The sequence below is a fragment of the Prunus dulcis genome, chromosome 6, assembly GCF_902201215.1.
Source record: "Prunus dulcis chromosome 6, ALMONDv2, whole genome shotgun sequence".
In the NCBI taxonomy this organism is placed as follows: domain Eukaryota; kingdom Viridiplantae; phylum Streptophyta; class Magnoliopsida; order Rosales; family Rosaceae; genus Prunus; species Prunus dulcis.
The window spans coordinates 3833431-3845435 of NC_047655.1; the positions used below are offsets into that span (position 1 = coordinate 3833431).

The 12005-nt window shown below is 35.8% G+C and overlaps 2 protein-coding genes and 1 non-coding gene across 3 annotated transcripts; all 3 read right to left on the bottom strand.

Moving 5' to 3' along the window:
• TRNAE-CUC lies at positions 1-73 on the bottom strand. The gene has a single exon. It is a non-coding gene; the product is annotated as a tRNA-Glu (tRNA).
• Positions 74-1756: 1683 nt separating this feature from the next.
• LOC117629532 (BAG family molecular chaperone regulator 4-like) lies at positions 1757-4310 on the bottom strand. Its single transcript, XM_034362041.1, has 4 exons — positions 3910-4310; positions 3111-3367; positions 2888-3034; positions 1757-2189 (listed from the first exon to the last, which is right to left on the bottom strand). Exons 1-4 carry the CDS (start codon positions 4100-4102, stop codon positions 1989-1991), a joined length of 798 nt encoding a protein of 265 aa, XP_034217932.1. The 5' UTR covers positions 4103-4310; the 3' UTR covers positions 1757-1988.
• Positions 4311-8669: 4359 nt separating this feature from the next.
• Positions 8670-11155, bottom strand: LOC117632647 (probable N-acetyltransferase HLS1). Its single transcript, XM_034366190.1, has 2 exons — positions 10743-11155; positions 8670-10615 (listed from the first exon to the last, which is right to left on the bottom strand). Exons 1-2 carry the CDS (start codon positions 10914-10916, stop codon positions 9605-9607), a joined length of 1185 nt encoding a protein of 394 aa, XP_034222081.1. The 5' UTR covers positions 10917-11155; the 3' UTR covers positions 8670-9604.
• Between the last annotated feature and the right edge of the window lie 850 nt (positions 11156-12005).

Here is a 12005-nt window from a genome sequence, read left to right on the forward strand (position 1 = left end):
TTCCGTTGCCGGGACTTGAACCCGGGTCTTTCGGGTGAGAGCCGAATATCCTGACCAACTAGACTACAACGGATTAGTTGATATAATTTTACTCAATAGCATACTTATAGTATTTACATCTCACACTCTTTTCTTCCTCCAAAAATCATTATTGCTAAAAGTAGGGCTGTCTTTGTTTAATATTAATATAATCTTCAGATACTAGCCCACCAACTTAATTCCTATTTTTACAAAATATGAATAATTTGTCAATAATAATATTATAGTATTTTAGTTATTTGTATCCTCTGAATTTTGTTCATTTAAGATGGTCTCGAGTTATAATTTTTTTAAATGTTGAAGTATTTATTTATTGTATCAATTGTTTATTGATTATTGAAGTTTTATAGGGTGAAATTAAAAAAGTTCTTTTTTTTCTTCTTCAAAGACTCACTAATGTAGTGGTTTGAAGTAATTACTCTCCCAGGCAAGATCCTAGGTTCGTGTCCTAGCATTCATGTCGTGTGTGTGAATTTAGAATAGGTTTTTTATCACAAAACGTCCCTGACGTTTGCGAAACTATCATATTGCATCCTTAAAGTTTTTTTGTATCACTCATGGTTCCCAATGTTAATATAGGTGTTCTTAAATAGTCCCTCTATCAAAAAAATTATTAAATCCAGGAATATAATCGTCAAATCAATCCAAAATTATAATATATATATATATATATTTTATTTCTTTCCCTTATCTCTTTCTTTCTTCTTCTTCTTCTTTCTCTCTTTCTTTTCTTCGTTCTCTGAGAATATCTTTTGTTAAAACGACTTGAAAATTTCTTTCCAACTCTATTTTGCTGTCCCTGAATTTCATTATAGGCAGGCACCGACTATTCTGACATTTTCTTTGGTCTCGGAGAGATTAATAATTCATAGCAGCAAAAGTAGCAGCAATTAGTGTACAAGGAGGAAGGGAAGGAGATGCAGCCTTCTACCTCCAAACCCAACTTTATATCATTTTGCATTAGTTTCTAACGATTTTTCCTTCCAAATTTTACAATTTAAACATATTACAATGAAAATAAATTGGACCTCATGTTTCCCAGCCGAGACCTTGACATGCTCATGATACAAACTGGGTCACGACACCTCCCATATCTGCCAAATCCAACATCTTACCTCTGCATCAAGGACTGCAAGTAAAAAGAAAAAACACGTTTGCAATCAAAACATGTACATGTATCCTTAAAGTTCCATCTAGTCAAATCGAAAATGTATTGAATGAAATGCATTAAGAATGGCCCTAAAAGGTAGCTAGCGAAAGCACTTCGTTCAAATCCAAGTTGCATCAAGAAACATAATACAGATTCATGTTATACCTGTCTTTGGCCAAGGTAAATGAAAGAGAAAAAGAATAAGGAACCTCTACTTTTGAATTTCTAGCTGGAATAATTAGCTTATACTTGTTCTGCCAGATTCACCCAAGGAAACCACAAGAAATAATCTCATTGGTTGAAGCCTCCAGATTCCTTATAATTTTGGATTGATTTGACAATTATATCCCTGGATTTAACAGTTTTTTTGACTGAGGAACTATTTAAGAGAACCCATATTAACGTTAGGGACCATGAGTGATATAAAAACACTTTAAGGATGCAATCTGATAGTTTCGTAAACATTAAGGACGTTTTGTGATAAAAAGCCTTTAGAATATTATTGTCTCTCTCAATAAGAAAAGTCCTTAAAAAAAAAAAATTGCTTTTCAACCTGCACACAAGAAATAGTAGAGAGGCATCAGAAGTATGCAATATATGGTAAAACCATATTTACAGATATATAATTTGTTCAAGGACCCTTCCCTCAGTTGCTACCAAAAACACCCTTTCAACAAGCAAAATTGTACCAAATGGGTTTGGGTCCTATGACAACATTATATGTGTGTATATATATATATATATATATATATATATCCTTCGAAATTTATACAAAACCAGTATAATTGGCTTATTAAGCTTAGTCAAACAATTCCCAATCCTGAGTTATTTTGGTAGAAGATGGCAATGGGGTTGGGGCATTTAGGCTTCCAACCCCCAACTCAAACCTCTCCCATTTTGTAGTGACTGAGACTGCATTGCTGCTCTTATTGCTGAATGGATTAGAGTTTCTTGCCTTTAGTTTGTCGAGTGTGTCGACAAAGCTCTGCACACGACGAACCTGTGCACGAATATAAAGTTTATAAACATTGTGATTCTCCATTGCTATATGTAAATCAGACGAATTTTTTTCAAGTGAAAATCTCAAGCAGGCACTTCTAAGGCACAGATGGACTAAAAAGCATAAAAGTTGCACACAAATGCAGTCTGCAGGGTTGAAATTTCTCTATTTTGCTGCAGTACAGCAAAGCAACAGCATTTTGTTTGTAGTGGGTTTTTTTTTTTTGGTGAAAGTTTGTAGTGGTTTTAAGTCCTAGGATTCCTTTCTATGACCACTCAAATTATGCACATGTGAAATAATTAGGTATGAATCTGACCCTGGGAGCAAAAGAACCAACCCCCACCCATCCTTTTGTTCAAATGGAAGAATCTGACCCTCCCATCCTTTTCTCAAGTATTATCAACAAACTAAAACTAGATTTCGTTTCAATTTGCACACACTTGGGCTTCAAATTATATTCACATCAGGTTTTCAGTCTCTGCAAAAAAACTCCATTTTCTAGTTCTACATCACCGATGAATCTTTGATAAGACAGTATGACACTAGTCTAGCTCTTGTTTAACTTTATAGAGCATAAATCTCAAGCATGATTTATCCTAAAGCAACACTATTGTTCAGGACGTATGGATAAGGTTCCCATACACATGGAAATCCTATGAATCATGGTAACGTTTTGAAAGGAAGAAAGTATCACCAACCTCAACCCGCCTCTGTACTTTTGCTTCTCCATCAGCCGCAATTGCATCCAATTTAAGCAACTCCACCATGAGCAACTCTGTTAAGACCCCAATTTCCTTATCTGAAACCTTGGTGCCACTGAGCAGAGTTGCCTCGAAATCAACAATCTAACAACCACTAACAGCGCCAATTAGTTCATAGGATGATGCACGAAAAGGACTTAATCAAACAGCAGATACCAACCTTTTGAGAGAGCTTGTCAACCTCTGCCCTAACTTTGGCAACCTCTTCATATGCTTTTAATACACCTTGATTTTTCTTCATCTCTTCAAGCTTCTTCTCTTTGCTAGCTGGGTCTTCTAGTAATATAATCTTAGACATATCTTTTACACCTGCCATGTGCAAACATTCATTATCTTCCTTCTCCTTCCCTGTAAACAACAACCTTTGCTCCTTTGGCTCCAAGCCAGTCTCATGGGCAAGAACTCTTTTCAAATCACCTTGCATTTAACCAAAACTAAGAATAAGTTCCAAAATGCAGAACGATAAACCAAAAGTTCTACAGTCTACCACACCACATAAAACTCAAAATGACAAGCAGCCCAGCACACCAAAGGATGAAGCAAAGTAATACCCTTGAAAATAAATAATGTGGCAGAATATATGTTTCTGAAGCAAGAAGCAAAGAAAATCATGAAAAATAAAAATAAAAGATGAGAAACCCAATAAGCAACCTTTAATAATTCATGGCAATATTGAAATATTAAAAAAGAATCAGACAGCAATGCTAACAAACACTAGGTGGAAAACTGCAATTTTACTGACTATTTATCTAGGCCAACAACAACTCCTGACCTAGCATTGTCCATACAGAAATTTTTTACAGCTTTTAATTATAAAATAATGAAATTGGCTTGAATGACAATTGTCAAATTTTCCATGAAGGAAAAAGAACCCAAATTGAGAATGTGGAATGTACCCAAGAAAATCAGAAAGAAAATAAGAGGAACCCAGAAAGTAAATGAAATTAAAAAATGATTACCAAATGTGGATTGAGCATGGACAATGACATCATGGTAATAAGAACCATGAGAAACCTTGATCTTGATCATAGGCCCAGAAGAGGCATCCCCAATGTCTCTCTTTTGGACAAGCATTCCACCAGGCCTCAGCTCCCAATCTATTTGCCTATCAAACGCATCATTTTCAACACCAACTTTTGATCTTTTTTTCATCCTCCACCAAATATATTTACCTGAGAAACATAAAATAAAGAGGAAATTGAATTATGAGAAAATGGAAAAGGTGGAGTCGGTGGAGAGAGAGAGAGAGAGAGAGTGAGAGGTCTGTGAGTCTGTGAGTCTGTGACTGTGATGGGTTGGAGGGTAGAGTAAGCAAAGAAAAGGCACTTGAGGACAGGGACCTCGAAACAGACTCTTCGGAGCTAGCGGTTGGTAGGTATGTACAACTCAAAAGTTGGTATACAGAGAAAGAGAGTAGTGCTTCACACGTGCACTCGTGCGAGCGACTGGACTGAGAATGTTTCTTAGAAACTAAGTGGGCTTTGTATTGTAAATATCAAGATTAAGATGTGGGCTTGTTTGAAAGAATTTGGACGTGGGTTTGAGGTGGGCAAATTTCATTTTTAGTACAACAGAAAAAAACAAAAAACAAAAAATTTTGTCTGTAAAATATGCATAAAATAGTAACTTGAACTCTTGTTTTGATAAAACAGCAGCTGAATTTATAATTTCGAAAAATTTATTAAGTAGGGGTGGATAAAATTTCAACTCTTGTGAATTTACAATTTACCATCTCCATTTATTTTGTTTCATGTTCAATTACAAGCTTATTTAAATAGTGTTGTCGAATCTTTCATATTATGAGCTCTTTTGAAAGAATTTTAACATGGATATTTTTTGGGCTAACGACATTTCAGGCCTTCCAAATTTAGGGACATTCTCGAAATGAGTCACATGGTTTCAATTTCATAAATTTTCACCTTAGCATAAAAGTTTTAAATTTGATCTATTTATACTCTCCGTTAATTTGATTATTTATTCTTCTGTTAAATTGATGATGTGGGAAATTAGGGACCTATTTTTGTGCTGATGTATAAATAAAAATTAATAAAATTTTCTTAAAATAATAATAAACTAATATTTTATTGAATAATAAATAAATAAAACCCAGCCTAGCCTCCCTCCCACCTCGCACTGAGTCATTGACCCATTTCCCCTGTCTCTCTCACTACCTTCCTCCCTCTCCTTCTTTCTCTCCACCACCACCCAACAGTAGCACCAAACCTATCACCCGCCCAGTCAAGTTGCACCCAACTCACCAACCCACTGCCCATCCGCCCCATTGTCATCGACGAACTCCTCTGAACTTCTTTTGACGAGTTGGGTATGATCCGGTGAGTTAAGCAATCATAAATATGCCTAATTGTCTACAATTATGACTTTCAAAATTATTTAAAAATCCTAAAAAATTATTTTAGTATTCCAAAAATAAATTTTACCCTCCAAACCCTAAATTCAAGTCTCAAACCAAACACTCTAGCTTCCGAACTTGTTCCAAAACCATTCGTAATCCTCGAACCCTAGCCCTAAACTTACTGTAGGGCACTTAGGACCCGAATTTTTGTTAGGATATGTTTGTCTCGACAAAATTTTCGTCGGGAAAGCTAATTATGTAATGATTGTAATTAAGTAATATCTTAGCATTATGTAATTACTTTAATTAGTAATTAGCTTTTAGTTATTACTTCTTTAGTGAATACTTAATAATTAAATATTTTAATTAATTTCATAAAGTACTTAATAAATAGTATTTTTTTATTTTAAATTCTTTTTTGGACTTCAAAATTTGTTTTTAATTTCCAAAAGTATTTTAAAAATAGTTTAGATACGCATTGAGGTAGATTTTAACAAGTGGTTTGTTGTCAGAAACCCAAAAAAAATTTGCCGGGAAAGATCTATCGTGACACATATAAAAAGTTTGTTGGGGTAGGTATATCCATAAAAAAAAAAAAAAAAAGGGAGACTTTGGAAAAACTTAAAGGAGAGAGAAATTTTTTAAAAGAAGCTAAAATGGACAAAATTGCCCTTATTTATTTTTGGATTTCCTAAAGAATCCTTTACATTTGCATGTCTTTAATTTGAAAGTTGAGAGGTTTTTATGTCTTTTTTGAAAAAGCTTTGGTTTTTTCCAAAAATGAAAGTTTTTTTGTGACTAAAACCTAAATTTACTTTTTAAAAAATTGACGAGATATTTCTATCCCGTCTAAAATTCGTCGACACAGGTCAAGATTAGGTCCGGTTAAGTCGTACTAACTCCAAATTGAGATCGAAACATTAATCGTAAAGCCCTAGGTCAAGTTACGTGAGTATCCAAATCTAATCGAGTCCTAAGTGACCTAAAGTAGGTTTAGTGTTAGGGTTCGAGGCTTGCGAACAGTTTTGGAACAAGTTCGGATAAGTTCGGAAGCTAAGATTTTTTGTTCGAGACTTGGCTTTATGGTTTGGAATACTAAAATAATTTTCCAGGATTTTTAAATAATTGAAACTATTTTTAAAATAATTTTAAAGTCCAAAATTTTTTGTGATAATTAAATACAATCAATTACTATTTATTACGTAATTTATGAAATTAATTAAATTAATTAAATGATTTAAATACTAATTATTCACTAAATAAATAATAATTAAAATATAATTACTAATTAATGTAATTAAATAAGGCTAAGATATTACTTAGTTACAAATATTAAACTAAAGAAACTAATTTTGTATAAATAAAAAAACTAAAAAAAATATCGACAATATATATATGCTAAGGTCATAAACTAAAGCCCCGTTTGGGATTGTATTTTTTTTGTCAAAAACTTACTTTATTTTAAAGTTAAGCAGTTTAAAATGTTTGGTAAAAATAAAATATCATAATTATTTTAAAGCATTGCCCTTCTAATAGCAACTTTTAAAAGGTGACTTTGAGTTGGTTTTCAAAAGAAGTAAAGTTGAGCTTTTGATGAATTTTTTTTAATTCCCAAAATACCATCATTAATTTTTAAAAAAGATATCATCTCCACCTCCACATCCAACTCCACCATCTCCACCATCACTGCCACCGCCACCGCCACATCGTCCTCTTCCCCCTCCTCCACCACCACCTCCACCTCCATTGCCACCACATCCTCCTCCTCCGCCACCACCTCTTCCTCCATCTCCACTTTCACCATCACCTCCTCCTCCTCAACCTCCACTACCTTCACCTCCACAACAGCCATCCTCACCTCCACCTTCATCACCACCACCACCTCTTGTACAACCACCTCACTTCCATCTCTTTCACCTCCACCACTATCATTACCACCACATGATTAACGCATAATACTTTCAACATCATGTCTATTTTAGTTACTATGCATAGTTACAATAGTTTTATATTAAAATTTACCAAACGATTTTGACATTACTTTTTATACTAACAGTACTTTAAAAAGATTGTTTACCAAATATGGAGCTGCTTTATTTTACAGCCAATTATTTTCAAAGCACAACAAAAGCAACTAAGTGATAGCAATTTCAAATTGACATTCCTCATAGTATATAGCTAAGCTATCACGACGGCGCAAAGTTTAGTTCTTGGTCCAATTAATGTTTTGAATATACTCCTAACAAAATTTCCAAGGCAGGCAAACTTTTCAACGAATAGTACGTGCACATATACTTGTATAGGAAGAATCTGAAATACTTTTTAGACTTATCTTACACACGTTAGACAACACATATAAAAAAATAATTCATTAAATCACAACAAAACTAAAATTTTCCACATACAGGTCAGGCTTTGATTTGTCAACCAAGAAAAATAATTTCTTATATGTGAGGAGCCAACTATTTTTTGTTTAGCCTGGTTGTATGTTGAAAGTTCAAAGTCTTAGTGGTCCAAAGACCAAGAGACTGTCTCGCTCAAGTGCACTGAGAATACAACTTTAAGTCAATCATTTTGTTATTAGAAGAAAAGGTAGAAAAAACTAGATATATATCAGCATCTTGGTGTGGTCTGCACTTTGAAATTGGATTGGTTTAGTCCTCTTGGGATGGGATTTCTTATTAGGACCCGGGAATTTGTGATATCCGATTATTCTGTGTGTGTGAGAATATGGTTAGCTTAGTTATTATATTATCATGATTAAAACTTTTAAACTCTTATAAACCGCTTGTTGGTCAAGACTATGCTTGACGGTAATCTTCTCTTATCATATCTTGTCAAACTATTATGCTTTCACGTCATCCAATAATAATTATCCACTTGTTAAGCGCAAAGGCGCCTGCCAATACCAGTAAGGTACCACTTAATCATTACTAAAAAAACTTAACTGCAGTAAACCACTTAATCACCATGCACCCTATACAAAGTCATTTTCTCCCAAAGAAACAAAAAGAAAACAAACAAAGAAAGTTTGTGAAGAATTGAAGTCCACTGAAACATGATGTTATCTAGCTGGCTTTGTAATTCACTTCCCCATGCCGGCCGGTTTTTCCTCTGTCATCATCATGTCCATTAGAAATTGATGAGAGACGACAACGAGGCCTCTCGATCACTGTCAACCCTACTGTCACAGTGTGACCATATATACATGTCATATGTATATATAATGCATTATCAAGATGCTAACCACCATAATTAGTGGCTAATACAAATTCCCTGTTGATGATTAACACACACATGCATGCATCAGAAGACTAATTCAATTGCAATTTTCTCAGCCTGTAATAAATGACCAGCACCACAAGAAACCAAAGAGCCTTTAATTCAATGTTTGGCAAGAGATAAGAACACGAAGACACTTAACTAACGCTGTTTTATCTAATCTTAGTCAGGACCACGACTAATGACTTGAAACCTTAACAAACTTTGTTTTTTTTCCCACGAAAAACGAGAGGGATGTGAATTGGTAGGGTCCCACATTTGGCTAAAGACAATGCCCCAAAAGAAAGGATGGAAAACGAGCCGAAATTTCAAGTAGTCTTGTATAACTGTATAGAAACGCTAAGAACAATCGTTCACGCGCATGCATCAATGATAGGGAGTTGCCAACTAGCAGGTAGGGGACTGACCCAAGTATAGATCGTATTGTATTATTGTTTTGTTTCATATATGCAACCATCTTGTCATGTGTACTGGTAGTGCAGAGAGTGTGCAAATAGCTCTTTCATTTAAATGGGGTTCTGAATTGAGTTCTCCAAATTTTGTACAATGGCACGTTAGCGTGTCCATCTTGAATGTGACGGGACTAAAAGCATTGGAGGGTCCAGCTAAAATCTTTACCTCATAAGAGAGGGGGATGGGTACAAAACTTGGACCACGGCCAAACTGATTCGTCTGAATCGCGTAGCCCAGGATCAAAATCACAAAATAACCACAAGGATGCCGATGGTGGCACCTAATTAAGGAAATCTTTCGAGATTTTGTGTCACCGATGTGAAAGGAACAAGAGAAAATAAAATCCTCAACCCTTAAGAGAGAGAGAGAGAGAGAGAGAGAGAGAGAGAGAGAGAGAGGTGGTCATGAATTGGAACATTGTTGGGGTAGAGTTATCAAAGCAAACAATATGAGGTGGGGTTAAGGTTTGGGTTCTTCTCTCAATTAGAGCTAGGCTGCAAAAGGGTCAAAGAAATTCAGGTCATCAAAACTACCCAGGACAGGAGGTTTTGGGTTCATATTTCATTTCATACCTCTCTGGGGTCTACAAAAAGAGATTTTGTTGGGTGGGTTTTTGTCAGTTCATGGAGGCTATCATTTTTCAAGGGTTTTATGCACCACAAATCTTCAGAACAAGAGAGCAATTTCCAATGTGGTATGTAATGTTTCACTGGATCACAGCCCCCAACTTCTGTCACTACAACCTTGCAATTCTTAGAGCTATACTCTGAACTATTAGCAGCCATGTTGTGCACAAACTGGCACAAATTCCTCACCAATTTCCCTGACAAGGGTCCTTCATGGTGCAAGCCATACATGAAGTAAAACCCAAAAGGGGTAAAAAAATCAGGCATGGAAGGCAGTAATTTAAAGCAGGGTAAAAACCTATCCATCAATTTCCAACTTTTTGCATACATGAAGCAAGATAAGGGTGCTTTCCCTAGCCTCAGGTTAAAAAGCTCCCCACTGTTCCATACACTAAGCATGGCCCAATTGCTAGGCACCATCTCATCACCATTTGACCCAAAATCTCCAACCCTCAACCCATCTCCTCTTGGATAAGCCACCCAAGTCCCCAAACTCAGCTTATTTCCAAGCACTTTATCTATGTCATGTGAAAAAAACTCAGTGGAAGCCATACACTTTCTGTACAGATACTCAGCTTCCTCAATCCTCAGCTTTGCAATTTCGACACCCGAAGACACCCGACACGGCCTGTAGCGAACCGGGTTCACAAGAATAGCCGGGGTCCTGAACTTGATGTAGCCAAATTTGTTCATGAAAAGCCCGGCTGAGGCCTGGTTATCTTTCTCCGTGGCCATGTATGCATAATCTACATCATTGCAAACGAACCATTCTTCTAATCGACGCACGAGGCTCGAACCAATCCCTTTTCTTCTGTACAGCGGCGAGACCCTCAGGCCTAAGAGGTAGCCTACCTTGGCTTGATCTTTAGGTGGTGGCTTGTTGGGATGAAATGTGACCAACTTTATAGAGCCTTGGATGACCCCGACCAATTGGTTGTCCAGCTCGGCCACCTATATGAATAGTATATGATCACAAAACTAAATTGTTTCAACAGGACATATCGATCTTGTCAATGGAAATTAAACAAGAAAACTATTGGAAACTATTGGAAAAAAAAAAAGGAATGTTGCGAGGTACCAGCATCTTGTGCATCGGACTGTTTCGGATTCTACATATGGGGTCACCCATCGTATCTGTGAAGAGGAACACACGCTCAGATGGCCCTACTTCGCATCTTCGTTCGAGATCTTCCACTCTGCCTCTGTCAGCCACCCCATCATAGCTTCGAATTATCGGCTCCTGAATTCCCATTTGAATTTAGCCCTAAACCCAAGATTTGTGAGCTTGATCAAAGCAGAAACAGAAACAAAGAGAGGATTTGTGGAGAGAGAGCAAAGCTATAAGCTGTATTAGCTTAAGAGGTAGATAAAAATGGAGTGCAGGTAAAATTGGCTTGAATAATTTTCCTTAATGATCATGGAGCTGCATTTATATATGGAGCTGGGGGGGCACTTGGGAATGTTCTCTATCATCAACATCAACTAGGCTTATAGCTTGAAGAATAATATTATTATTATACTTGTACCCAAAAAAACAGGTGATAAATATAATATAATAATGGAATGTGTTTTTTGTCTCCACCTTTTAACGAAGTTTAAAGGTCCCACTAGTGTAGTGTAAAGGTGCTAGGTTCGAAATTAAGCTAGTATTTGTGTTGTGTGTGTAAGTTTAGTATGTTATTGCTCTTAAATGTCTCGAGTTTTTTTTTAAAATTTATAAATAAAATTATTTAAATTAAAAAAAAAAGAAGAAGCAAGCTGAAGTAGTTTAACCCATTTACGTTAGGATAACCTCAGGCTCACGACACTTTACACACCTAAGAACTCTCAGATTTATATTATGTCGTTGGCCGACCCCAAAATTCATTAGCCTTATAAAAAAAATTGTACCACTGTTGCCTAATATTATACAAGTATACCTGCCCCGCCACGTCACCAACCCCATTCATACGTCCGTACAGTCGGCAGGGCATAAGATACATGGGTGGTATTATAGAATTTGGGGCATATGGATAACTTGATGTTTGTATGTAATTAATCAATTTGAAGATGCAATTTCGCCTAATTAATTAAAGAGGGTACCGTATAAGATTGCGTTGCGGGGGTACGTGTATGTCGTATGTGCATGGTGTATATCAATCAGCATATGATTAATTAGTGTAGGGATTAAATTAATTAATCTGTTTTTGCACTATTTTAACTAGGATTCGGTTGTGTGTGTGTCCCATTCCTCTTTTCTGCTAAGCAAATTCTTTTCACTAATGATAATACTTACCTAACGCCCCTTTAGTGCGTGGCAATTTTTAAAAATAATAATAATAAAGAAGAAATAAGAGATGAA

Coding starts and splice junctions, on each gene's coding strand:
- LOC117632647 (XM_034366190.1), bottom strand. CDS start 10,916: ATGGGAATTCAGGAGCCGATAATTCGAAGCTATGATGGGGTGGCTGAC. Junction 10,616..10,742: donor GTCCGATGCACAAGATGCTG/GTACCTCGCAAC, acceptor CTATTCATATAG/GTGGCCGAGCTGGACAACCA.
- LOC117629532 (XM_034362041.1), bottom strand. CDS start 4,102: ATGAAAAAAAGATCAAAAGTTGGTGTTGAAAATGATGCGTTTGATAGG. Junction 3,368..3,909: donor CCATGCTCAATCCACATTTG/GTAATCATTTTT, acceptor GTTAAATGCAAG/GTGATTTGAAAAGAGTTCTT. Junction 3,035..3,110: donor TTGACAAGCTCTCTCAAAAG/GTTGGTATCTGC, acceptor AGTGGTTGTTAG/ATTGTTGATTTCGAGGCAAC.